We start from the raw sequence: 12,111 nt of genomic DNA, 5'->3' as shown, positions 1-12,111 counted from the left end.
AATATCAGATTGAGTTTGAATAATTTTTTTCTCTCAAAACAGTGATAAACTTGACCTTTTTTATGTTTATATAAGAATTCTATATTACACATATGTTCTAAATGTTAGGTTTTATAAACATGTTTACAGGCTTGAACTCGAGATTTTGAATGAGCATTCAAAGCGACCAAACACCGGGGGTGAAACAATATTGACCCAAGCTCGAGAATTACTAAATTCGAGTTCGAATATCTCGTTAAATACTGTAATCGTTACCACTTTATTTGGCTCTCGCTTTTAACCTTTTTTTTTAACCGTAATTCGTATTTGGGCAAATGGTTGATTATTGTCAACTTGAACCGGTCTCAAACGAAACTAACCCCGTATGCACCACATGCAATGAGGCATTCCATAAGTTGACTCAGCAGCGGAGGCAAGCAGAGAGATTCAAGTTTGTATTCCAAGGGATTCGAACTTGAATCTGTTATGTATTTGGACAAAATTATCTCATTATTTTTCTAAGAGACTGTGTGAGGGTATCGTAATTTATATATGATTATTTTTAGAGTAAATAAAGTTATAGGATTTTAGGTGATATGTAGATTGTAAGGCATATAAAGAAAAACAGGTGATGGGGAGGACAGGTTATGGTTTTGTTTCTATCAACTCCATCGTTATGCTTGTCGATTCCATCACCTTTTTGCTTTCTTTGGAACTCACATTTCCTTTTCTTCCTATCTTCATGTCATTTTTTTACTTTTTCTTCAATGCTTACTTCAAGAAAATGCTTCGAGTGAAAAGGTAAGAATGGAGGTAAATAATTAATGAATTTTTTACCTACAGAGTTAATATATTGCACTAAGTGAAAATGTAAGAATAAAGATCACATAGATACGCTAAGCGGCAGACCAGTATTTTGTCAAAAGTGTGCACCATTAAGGTGAAACAAGGACCTATAAAAGTATCCGATGTGTTTTTGACAAATTGGTACCGTTTCAAGTTTTTAATTTTTTGGTTATCTTTAGAGAATTGTAAGTTTATTTTTGCTAATTTTGAGAAATTTTCTAGGTTTTTTAGTTGATTTTAATGGGTTTTTTGGTTGAATTTTTTTGTATTTGTGTAAAGTAGTCTTTACGATATTATTCATGGAGAGTTTAGAAATATTAGAGCATCGCCAAAAAGTAATGTTACAATTTTTCTATATTAGAATATTAAAATTCAAAATCTCTAAAAATTAGATCAACTTCGACATCTCTAACTATCTTATTAAAATATTTTATATACAACAAACTATTAGTGTTTTGGTGTTGAGTTAAATACGAAAACACCTCAATTTTTGTGTTTCTAGTGTTTGGGTGGAGATATGGTCTAAGGTATCTCGTACCCAACTACTAAAAAAATTAACTCCAAACAAACACTAAAAGGGTGTTTGGGATTGCTTATTTGAAACAACTTTATATTTTTCTACAAAAGCACTTATTATAAGTCAGAAGAGTTTAACTTAATCAAAACTTCTTATCACCGATTTGACACCGATATAAGTTGTTTATCCAAACACTCAAAAGTGTTTATTACTAGTTTCACATAAAAATAATTTAATAAGTTGTTTTTACAAACAATCTCAAACATCCCTAAAAATTATCTTTAAAATTATAACAAAAATCATCAACTTCGTATATTAAATTTAATCAATATATAATTAAAAACTTAGTATTAGATTAATATATATTTATAAAGTTCTATTTTATTAACCTTCAAATATAAATGTTAATGTTTTTTATTTTAATTTTTTTATTATTTTAATGTGTTGTTATTGAAGAGTTTAACATGATAATTGAAACAATTTTTTTCCTTATTCGTAAATTTTTTTCCTTGAAGCTTGCAATTCGTGTTAGTGTTTCATATTTTGGGACCAATAGGAGTTATTCTAAACTTCAAACATTTTTTTTTCTTTCATAGGCTAACGAATTATTAATTGGCAAGCGAGATGGGAAATTCATGATAAATAAGTCTGAGCATTTATCCTACCCCACATCCGCGTCTCCCCTCACTGACCTCACTTCCTTTGTTCTCCCTTTAAACGAGCAGAAAGCGGGAGTTACAGATAAAGCATGAAATTCCATAAACACTAGGTGGGAGAGAGAGAAAGAGAGAGAGAGAGAAGCAAGAAAAAAAAAGTGATGAAGTTCTCTGAACCAATGTAAAGTAGTAAAGTTAAGAATAGAGAGATTGTGCGTGTGTGTGTTTGGAGTGCGGAAACACAGAGAGAGAGAGAGAGAGAGAGAGATTAATTACCTGACCGGAGTTCGAAACTCGTCGGAAAATGATGACGGGGTTGATGCAAGATCAGAATCTTGAAAAACAGATTGAGAAGCAGATAGGCTGCATGTCTGGTTTCCTACATATCTTCGATCGTCAACAGATTCTCGCCGGAAAACGAATCTACGCCACCAAGCGTCTTCCTCCCTCCACCGTAAGCTCTTCTTCACCATAATCTCTTTGTATATAGCATTTCTGTGAAAAAGAAAGAAGAGAAACGGCATTGTAAAGAACTATAAATGAAGATTTACACTTGATTTCAGGGGGTGACTTCATCACCGGAATCTGTTAAGTCCGTTCAGACGACGCCCAAACGAGAAATAGTGAAGCCGGCGGCGATGGCGGAACCGGTGGTGGCTATACCCGAAAGTCCTGACCGTTTCCAATCTTCTCCGGCGGCCAATTCGAATAACTTCCCAACCGTAACGCCGCCGAAATCGCCGTTACCACTTCCGATATTTGATCTGAAGGAAGGAACGATGAAGACTTCATGGAAATTCTGCAAGGAAATGCCGAGGCTGTCGCTTGACAGCAGAGCAACGGTTGACTCAAAAGGGAGCCTTTGCCCAAGAGAGATCCGTCGAGACAATGGAGCAAACTCCGTTGATGAAAGCTTCGACAAGCAACGAAGGTCACCCAGCGTCATTGCGAGACTCATGGGACTGGAGCAGTTGCCATCTTCAGATTCTTCACCGAGTCCTGAAACCGTCAAGAAACCGGAGCTCCGGCGATCGGCATCGGAATCCAGAGTCTCAAGAGATCTGTTTCATTCCAGATTCGTAGACGGTGCCAATTTCCATGTGAAACAGACGAATCAAACAACCAATCAATCAGCAGAAACAAATCTGACCAACAACGGTGTTCGAGATAATGTAGGCAACCTGAGCAACAGAACTTCTCAGAATGGCAGAGTTATCGAGTCAATGAAATATACATCAAGAAATCTGAAGACTGAATCTCCGAGATCATCTCCATGGAGGTCTCCACAGCAGAGGAGAAGCTTCTTTGATTCAGCGGATATTTTCCCAGAGCCAAAGCAGATAACAGTGCCAACATATAGCGATTCCGAGAAGAATTTGAAGTTCAGAGAAATAGATGAACAGTCAAAAGATCTAGAGACACTGAAGCATATTCTTGAAGCGTTACAACTCAAAGGCCTTTTGCATTCCAGAAGACCTCCAAACATAGACAGCCAGCATAACTTCGTTTACGATCCAAGTTTTCCTTCCGATGATCCAAATATAGTCCTAATGAAGCCTGTACGGTCGCCGGCGCCAAATCGGAGATGCCGGAATGATTACGGAGGAGTGAATAGATACGCCGGCGAAAATTTGCCGTCGGTCAGTCCAAAGAAGGAGCGTGGAGTACTCGATCGGAGTGGGAGGAGTCCCGTGAGAGCAAGGAATTCTATGGCCACTAATAACTCCAAGAATTGTAATACAATCGTCAAGAGAAAGCCATTGTGCATCGAAACACAAAGGAGTTTCCATGAATCCTCTGACTCACGAAGAAGTTCGCCAATTAATTCTCCGAAGCTTACTCCAAGAAGAAGCGGATCCGATCATCAATACATCCCAAATCGGTCTCCGAGAAGCAGGAGACCGGCAGATGTTTATTCAAAGGAGAAGGTTTCACGAAACTTGGTTATGGAGGACGAATCATCATACTTTTCTGAAAGCTCCGGTAGTACAAATTCTCAATCCGATCCAGAGGTATACCATACATTTCGATTTTCATCAGATTATTGATTTACTTCTTGTTTATACGATTTAACTGTTACTGTATAATAGAGATCGAAAATGGAGGAATACAGAGAAGGAAAAAGTCTGTTAGACAGATGTGACAAATTGTTGAACAGTATAGCTGAGATGAACAATATCACCGAGTCACATATGAGTTCTACCTCAGTTTTACCTAGTCCAGTATCCGTTCTTGACTCGGTATTCGACAAGGATGAATCGTCATCTCCCTCACCCGTCATGAAACGTAGCATTGATTTCAAAGGTACGCACACAAATGCTCAGAAAACAAATCTTGATTGCGGTCACATGACGTTTTCATGTGGACTCGTGTCCCAACGATACTTTCCCCACTCCGATAGTTTCAACCTGCAACGTGGCGTAATTTGATTCGATTATATTAAAATATAACTCTTCTTATTATTATTTTCTTTATAACAACATCAACATCAACAAAATCCAACAAATCATCTAAAATAAAATAAAAACAGAGATTTTGGATGAAATTTTACTCCAAAAATTTTTGTTGATGAGTGAGAATTAACATTTTATTACATGAATATGATATTTTATTGATATAATTAATATTATAATATTTAGCATGAACAATTTATTCAGAGTTGGATATAATTTTTATAGAGGCTTAAGTTTTGATTCTAAAGAATTTGGAAAAATTGGTTGAGGATACTCACCGTAGGCCTGTCTTAGCAGGGTAATACGTACAAATTTGAACATGTGCCGTTCGCTTCTGTCACGTGCCCAGAACAACTTCACCGGTGGCTGTCGTCGGCAATCTGACGACGACGGCGTCGTGAAGTCAAAAATTTCATTGAATGGGCATCATCAACGTAGTAACTGTTATCAATGTCAGTGTTTAATATTTTGACAGAGACTGATATCAGTTTTATTAATAAGTAATGGTGTACTTTTTTTCTTCTATCGATAACGCCGATTATGATTTGTTGTTTTTTATCATTAACTGACTTTGCTTATGAATTTGCTCATAACTCGACAGATCTTACCGTTGATTTGGAAGACGACATCTGGAGTTCTGTGATCTCTCCGGTACTATCAGCCAAAGACGAAGATTTCATATCCGACGATTCTGATCTCACTTACATCTCCGACATAATCCGAGCATCAAAATACCTTCCAGATGACTCCGGCGTGTTTCTCCGACTCGAAAAGCAACAATATCTCAACGGAAACGACACATCAAAAGTCTCGAAACTTCAACGAAAGCTAGTTTTCGACATCGTTGCTGAAATCGTCGATCGGAACCGCCAGCTACCTCCATGGAATGCCATTTCGTTCAACGAATGCACAAACTCGGTAAATCACATCTGTTCCGAATTCCAAAAGATCCGTGAGCGAGAACCAGCGGACAACTTGTTAGATCTGATTTGTGGTGTACTGAAAAGAGACCTCGCCGGAAACAATGGCTGGGGAGATCATCCGGTGGAGATGTCGGAAGCCGTACTGTACATCGAACGGCTGATCTTCAAGGATTTGGTGAGCGAAACAATCCTGGATCTCGCTGACTTTGCCGGGAAAAGTAGGTTTTTGGCGCCTCGAAGGAAATTGGTTTTTTAAAATAAGTGGGCAGACAGAAACCGGTTTAGTTTAATTTTGGCGCTCTTTTTTTTAGTGTTTGAGTTTTTAAATTAATTAATAAATATTATTGGATTTAAAAAATGTGTAGTAGTCCGCAAATGGGGCCTTTTGTATAACGGTCGCTGTTGGGAATTGGGATCTCAAAGCATAAAATAGAAGGCGGTCCACTGGCCTCAAAATTTATATATTTTATTTAAATTAATTAATTATTGCTGTATTTGTCCATTTGTCTTTTAATATCACTGTTTATAATTGATGTTAATTTTAAACTCAAATATATTAAATTATATTATACCAAATATATTAAAATGAAAATATAAAATATTTTGATCTGATTTTTATTTTAGAATCTGATGTGTGATATTTTAAACATTAGAATTAAGTATGTTGGACATGAGAGTGACAGTATTTGATCAGTGGACCTTGCTTTACATTTATCTGATGGTTAAATAGTTGAAATATAAGTGTAGATAGAAGCTCTCAATAGGTGAATACCACTCAGGATAGTATTTGGATCATAATAAATTACTTCAGATTTGTTCTAATGGTCAAAGATCTATAACTTATGGGTCGTTTATCAATTCAATTACCTTACTGGATGAACATAATGATTGCCGATAATCTTACTTGCCAAAAAAGAAGACATGGATCGTGAGTCTTACCCGATAAGTAAGAGTGATTGATAACTCTTACAAGGTGATAAACACTTACCATCAATCAATGAAAGTTGTTGCCAGTGAAGTAAGTAAGAATGGTGGATGTTGTCGATTAGCGCTTACCRTCATTTGGTGAATGATCCCTAAATGTGAATAGCGGTAAGCGACGGACCCAATGTGCTGGCTACGGTGGCACATGCCACCATATTGTCCCTATGTCGCAAGTTAAAAAAAAATTATGTTTGTCAAAGGTGTAATCGTATTGTTTTAGAATGTGTCACCATTTTAGAAGGTGTCATTGTTTTAGAATGTGCAAGTGTATGGAGATGGAATGATGGGTGGGGTCTGGGGGTTGAAGATGGAGATTGTGGGTCTTAGCGACATTCACCAAAGCAGTATTGAGATGCGGTGGCGATATGAGACCGTATCATTGAAGGACGGAGAAATGGAGGATGAGAATTGAAAGACGAGGGAGGGACACATGACGTGTTTTGAATGGATATGTTTAATGCTCCCTAAACTTTCTAATAAGAAAGTTAGGAAACTAATGAAATTACCAAAATACCCTTGAGTTAACTAAATTAACAACATAGGGTTGACAGTAGAGACACAGAACGTTAAAAAAAAAAATGCTAAATACATTATTCTTTTCCATGATTATTTCATTTCAGAGACGTATGACTTTAAATCTTGTAAACCATACCAACCAAACTTGTAATTTATTTTAATTTATAATATTTCGTTTGTAAATTCCCGTCTTTTAAACGCTCTCAATAGACTATAATAAGTTGGGTCTTTCAGATTATTTTCGCACGATGATTGATTTTTCCCAAACATTAATTATTTAAAATGTGTGGATAATGATTTCGTTGGAAAACATACATTTTTCAAACCCTTAATTATTATTTTCAATGAAACTATTTCATAGTAGTTGAACGAAAAATTAGTACAGATCCATGAAAAACATGTGAGCTTGAAAAAGAAAGTCCCTCTTTTTTGAATTGATGAAAAGCAAACCGAACATTCTTTTCATGTGGATGTCCTCTCGTATGAAAAATCAAATAGTTGACACGACAAGAGTTTAGACACTGTGTGAAACGTCGGATTATTCTTGAAAACAAGGTTTCATTCATTACGTTGATAGGGATCACATAAAGTCTTTTTCAACCTTGTAGTAACCGTTCATCCGTGGTCGGAATAAACGGAAAAGTAAATAAGGTTGTGAAAGTGATCTTAAAAATATAAAACGGTATTGTTGAATGATAAAGAAGCAAATGCATCAAGTTATGCATTGTCTCGTGCTTAAGTTCATAAAACTCCGTTAAATAATTACTAGTAAACTAAAGAATCATGATGAAAAGGTATCAGTAGACAATATTTTAGTACATTTCATGGCCATTGGTAAAACTTTTCGAGCCTAGAACGATAAATTTTTCCAATAACCAATAAATTGACACTARAATATTACTCGATTAGATGTCAAAATTTATATCACTTAAATGTATAAGTTATCGTCTAATTAACAAAGAAACCCATTCAGTCTCGTAATCGATATCTCAAACGGAATCTTGAATTGGATCCAGCATCTCTGACAATTTTCTTATATCTTATCCAAAACATATTATCAAAAGTCAAAATAACGAAAAAACAGTACTATATTATGTTGAACCATTTTCCATTTGGGTCATAACATTTTTTTTTGTTTTACCAGGATAACCAACCTGTTATGCGAAYCGATTAATCTCAGGACGACCACCTGMCTTGCGGTTAGCCCGGRGTCACTGCGTTTGAATGTCCRTGGCCACAAGGGTTTTTCTTATTCTTTATTGAATTMGAACCTGAGACCTCCAGACATTTTTAACATTTKAAGCTCAAGCTCAAACTAATCRGACACCATYTTTATGGTTAACATTAATTATATTATTAAAATATTTAATACTTTAAATACCAACAACTTTTTATAAACCTTAAATTTGTAAAATAAGTTTTGTAAATTAATGGGATTTCTTTTATCCAAAAGAAATAAATAACAAATGAATAAAAATTCTCTGATTCAAAATAAGATGTTGAAAATTTCTCTGAATATGGAGAATAATCTGTTTTCTTTCATCTATAAAAAATCAAAATCCACCAAAATYCATCCGAGATTCACAAACAGTTACCTATATATGACTCATAAATGTTACTCAAAACCGAAATCTTGTAATATATGTCCAAAGTTATCAGTTTTTGTAACACCCAAAATACTGTTAAAGTCAAAGAAGAAGGACTAGTTATGTTATTAATTAAGAGATGAAGGTGTTGGTATGTGCATTTGAAATAACAAATGTGAGAGGAAATAATCAAAGAGAGAGGCYATGCCTCCCAAATATTTCACAATGGCAATATCTTGTATTTTTTTTCCTAAAATAGTAACATATCGAATCATATTTTTTATTCAGTTCAATTTTGACACAGATATATGTATTTGATATTTGCATATCACATTTTAAAACGAAATAACTTCAGTTTGGAACCATATTTTCATCTGCGTAAAACAAATAGTTGTATTTTCCATCAACCGTTATAACACTGAGCAACAACGCAAAGGCACATATATAACCCTTTCGCTAGAGTTTATTTACAATATGATGTCAAGTCAGCTTTATTTTAGTTTTGGTATTCCAATTGTTAACTTGTTATTGATCTGTGTTGGATTTTCTTTAAATTGTTTAAATATTATATCTACCTGCATAACTCTTTTATTATAGTCTAGACCATGACTGTAAAAAAGTAAAATGCTACACAATTTGTTTTTACGTTTTATCATCCAAATATATCTTTGGGCATTACTATATGTACACTCATTTAAGTCAAAATCAAGTTCAATCATGCAGTGAGAATATAAAAAATGAGTAGGAAATTAGCTGGTATAAATGCATTTGTCAGTATATAAGAAGGTATTTTACCCGTCCGATATCTAATACCAAAAGCAACTAGAAAATGGGTATGTTAGCACCCATTATATATTGTTAAATGCAACCTTACCTATTAATTTCTTTCTCATACATATCAATATTAACATTTATTAGACAAAATTGAATGAAAAAATAACGTAATTTAACTTAATTCCTATTTTGAGTAACGTATTTTCAAAACTTCAATTTTGATACATAAGATGTAAAATTTTAAACATACCCCAGATAACCGGTTGAAATATTAACCGGTTATCATGCTGATGTGCAAGTCATGTGGTATCCAACTCAGTATTATTTGCTGACATGGTTAATGACACAAATTTTTTTAAACTAAAATTAGTCTTCAAACAGTTACCCGGATACTTAAATATTTAAAATTTTACATCTTATGTGCTAAAATAGAAGTTCTAAAAGTACGTTACATAAAATAAGAATAAAGTTTAAGTACGTTATTTTTTCATACAATTTATCTTTATTTGTCTTTCATGTTGTTAATGATGATTGATTTGTTTATGGCATAAAAAAAAAAGATGCATATAACATTGCAATAAATGAAACAAAGAAAATGTGATAGCTAGGTTTAGAAGTACAAATAATGGAAAGGGGGGATTGACTAAGGTGATGTGTTGAAAATGTGGTTGTGCATTCCAAAACATGATGATTTGGGTAAGAAGGACAAAGCAGGTAACATGTAATGTTGGATAAAGTTGTGTAATGTGACTTTACATCATATTACTTACACATGGAAAACAACACCACCTTCTTCATTAAAACCAATAATATGAGTTTATGAAACTTATGATTAATGCATTTTTTTTATTTTGTTAAAAAGAAATAGATATTATAACTAAAGGTGTTTCTGTAAATAATTATATATATTAATGTTCATCGGTTGACATCCATTGGATGTGAGGGGAACCGAACTGATCAAATTATCCATTGGATGTTGGATTTTGTCAACCGATCAAGTCCAATCAAATGGATGATTGCATCGGTTCCATTTCATCTATTGAATATCCAATGGATGATCCGTTGGGATTGGATCCATCCAGTGTCAGTGTGTTAATTCGATTCAATTTCTCCAACAATGATACAAGTTGATTAATCACTTTTAATATGTGTTAAAACCAACACAAGGGAAATTAAAGTTTCAAAGCCTCACATAAAACAAATTTCGATTTAAGAAATTTGAAAATAAATTAATTGGATTATAGTTGGATAATGAGTGGATAGACAACTGGACGGTTATTGGATGATTAATTGGACGGGTAATTGGGTGTTGATCGGTTTTGGACGGTTCTGGACAGTCATCCGAGAACCGACGATCCAAATTGGATGTTGGAATTTTCAATTGGATTTGATCCGATTACAATTGGATATCCAATTATGGTCATTTGGTTCTAATTTTATCAGTCAGTGCCAATTAGATCGGTTGATTTTTTACACACCCCTAATTCTATATGTATTCGAATTATTGGTTATTTGAAAGCAAATTCCAAGTATTAATAGTGGTTAGCATTTTATTTTGGGTTGGGTCCACGGAATTAGCGATTGTTAGTTGTCGTCTTTTAACACCCTCACATGCAAGTCACGTTGGGTATTTTGGTAATTTTCCAYTAAAACGATTTTTGTAATTTACTCTTGTCCTTTCTTTCTCAATCCTCATCTATTTCTTTGAAAATTTTGTACAAAATATTTATAAAAAAAACATGTGAAATATTTATAGACAAAATAACAATAAATTATAAACCAAATAGACGAAAACGACAATTTCAAAACCCCCAAAAAATGAAAGTCACAATTTTCAATAAGCTAACGAAATTTAAAAGCCTTTTACCAATAATCACCAGGTAAACACTAATCAGATGTCCTTTACCATACAAGATCGAGAATATTACCCAGTAAACGAGAGAAAAAAAAACTCTTACCCAGTCTTGTCTATCTTTATCTGGTAATATTTCATTTTAACAGTAAAATYAAGTGCAAATTGCATGAAAGATTAACATACTTTAATTTGATTTTTATTTTAATAACGTATTTTCAAAACTTTTATTTTGATAAATAAAATGTAAAGTTTTAAATATTTACCCAAACAATATAACTACAATGAGATGATAAGAACCGAACTAGAAAGCAAAATCCCCAGCAGCAATTTGAAATATAACCGATTGATGGACAGTTATACATCAAGTGAAAGATGAGTGACTTCCTTCATTAAAATTCAACCTAACCYTTTTTATTTAATAATTGTACCTTCTGCACCACAACTTGTACCACTCTATATATCATTCATTTTCCTTTTGGAAACCCTATATATCTATCTCCATTTCCCTTTCAAAATAGCATCTTCTATTTGAAACATTTTTGGAATGGGTTTTTCTAACCCCACCCCCTCCTATGGATGTATGTGAGGGGGTGAGATTGTGTAGAGGGGTGAGTATGTGAGGGTGAGAGTGAGGGAAAGTTGTGAGGGTGAGAGTGAGGATTGGTGTGAGGAGGAGGGGGTGAAAAGTGATGTAGGAGGGTGGGGATATCAACCCCCGGAATGGAATATATCACAATATTAAATAATAATTAAAATATATTTTTTGGGTAGGGGTGTGATTTTTTTTTGAAAATTGTGCCAATCAATTTTTTTTATAAACATCATCTCAATAATTATTTTATTAATTTTATTTTATTTTATATATTTACATTAAAAAAATATATATTATTTTATTATTTACAAATTATTTTATATATATATTTAGATAAAATATATATTATTTTATTATTTACAAATTATTTTATATATATATATATATATATATATATTTAGATTTTTATATTATATATATATATATATAT

At 33.6% G+C, this 12,111-nt stretch overlaps 1 protein-coding gene across 1 annotated transcript; it reads left to right on the top strand.

Moving 5' to 3' along the window:
• The first annotated feature begins 2,302 nt into the window (after nt 1-2,302).
• On the top strand, nt 2,303-5,693 carry LOC112513653 (protein LONGIFOLIA 1). The gene is made up of 4 exons (XM_025119985.1): nt 2,303-2,452; nt 2,562-4,010; nt 4,089-4,302; nt 5,053-5,693. Exons 1-4 carry the CDS (start codon nt 2,303-2,305, stop codon nt 5,628-5,630), a joined length of 2,391 nt encoding a protein of 796 aa, XP_024975753.1. The 3' UTR covers nt 5,631-5,693.
• Nucleotides 5,694-12,111: the final 6,418 nt, after the last annotated feature.

Source organism: Cynara cardunculus (assembly GCF_001531365.2).
Source record: "Cynara cardunculus var. scolymus isolate 2C chromosome LG 5, CcrdV1, whole genome shotgun sequence".
Classification (NCBI taxonomy): domain Eukaryota; kingdom Viridiplantae; phylum Streptophyta; class Magnoliopsida; order Asterales; family Asteraceae; genus Cynara; species Cynara cardunculus.
Note: the sequence above shows the minus strand (reverse complement) of the source record. Positions and strands in the feature narration are given on the sequence as shown.

Bases quoted from the DNA above. Each gene is read 5' to 3' on its own strand.
- LOC112513653 (XM_025119985.1), top strand. From the start codon at position 2,303: ATGATGACGGGGTTGATGCAAGATCAGAATCTTGAAAAACAGATTGAG. The intron at 2,453-2,561 runs GTAAGCTCTTCT...ACTTGATTTCAG, and splicing joins AGCGTCTTCCTCCCTCCACC to GGGGTGACTTCATCACCGGA. The intron at 4,011-4,088 runs GTATACCATACA...ACTGTATAATAG, and splicing joins ATTCTCAATCCGATCCAGAG to AGATCGAAAATGGAGGAATA.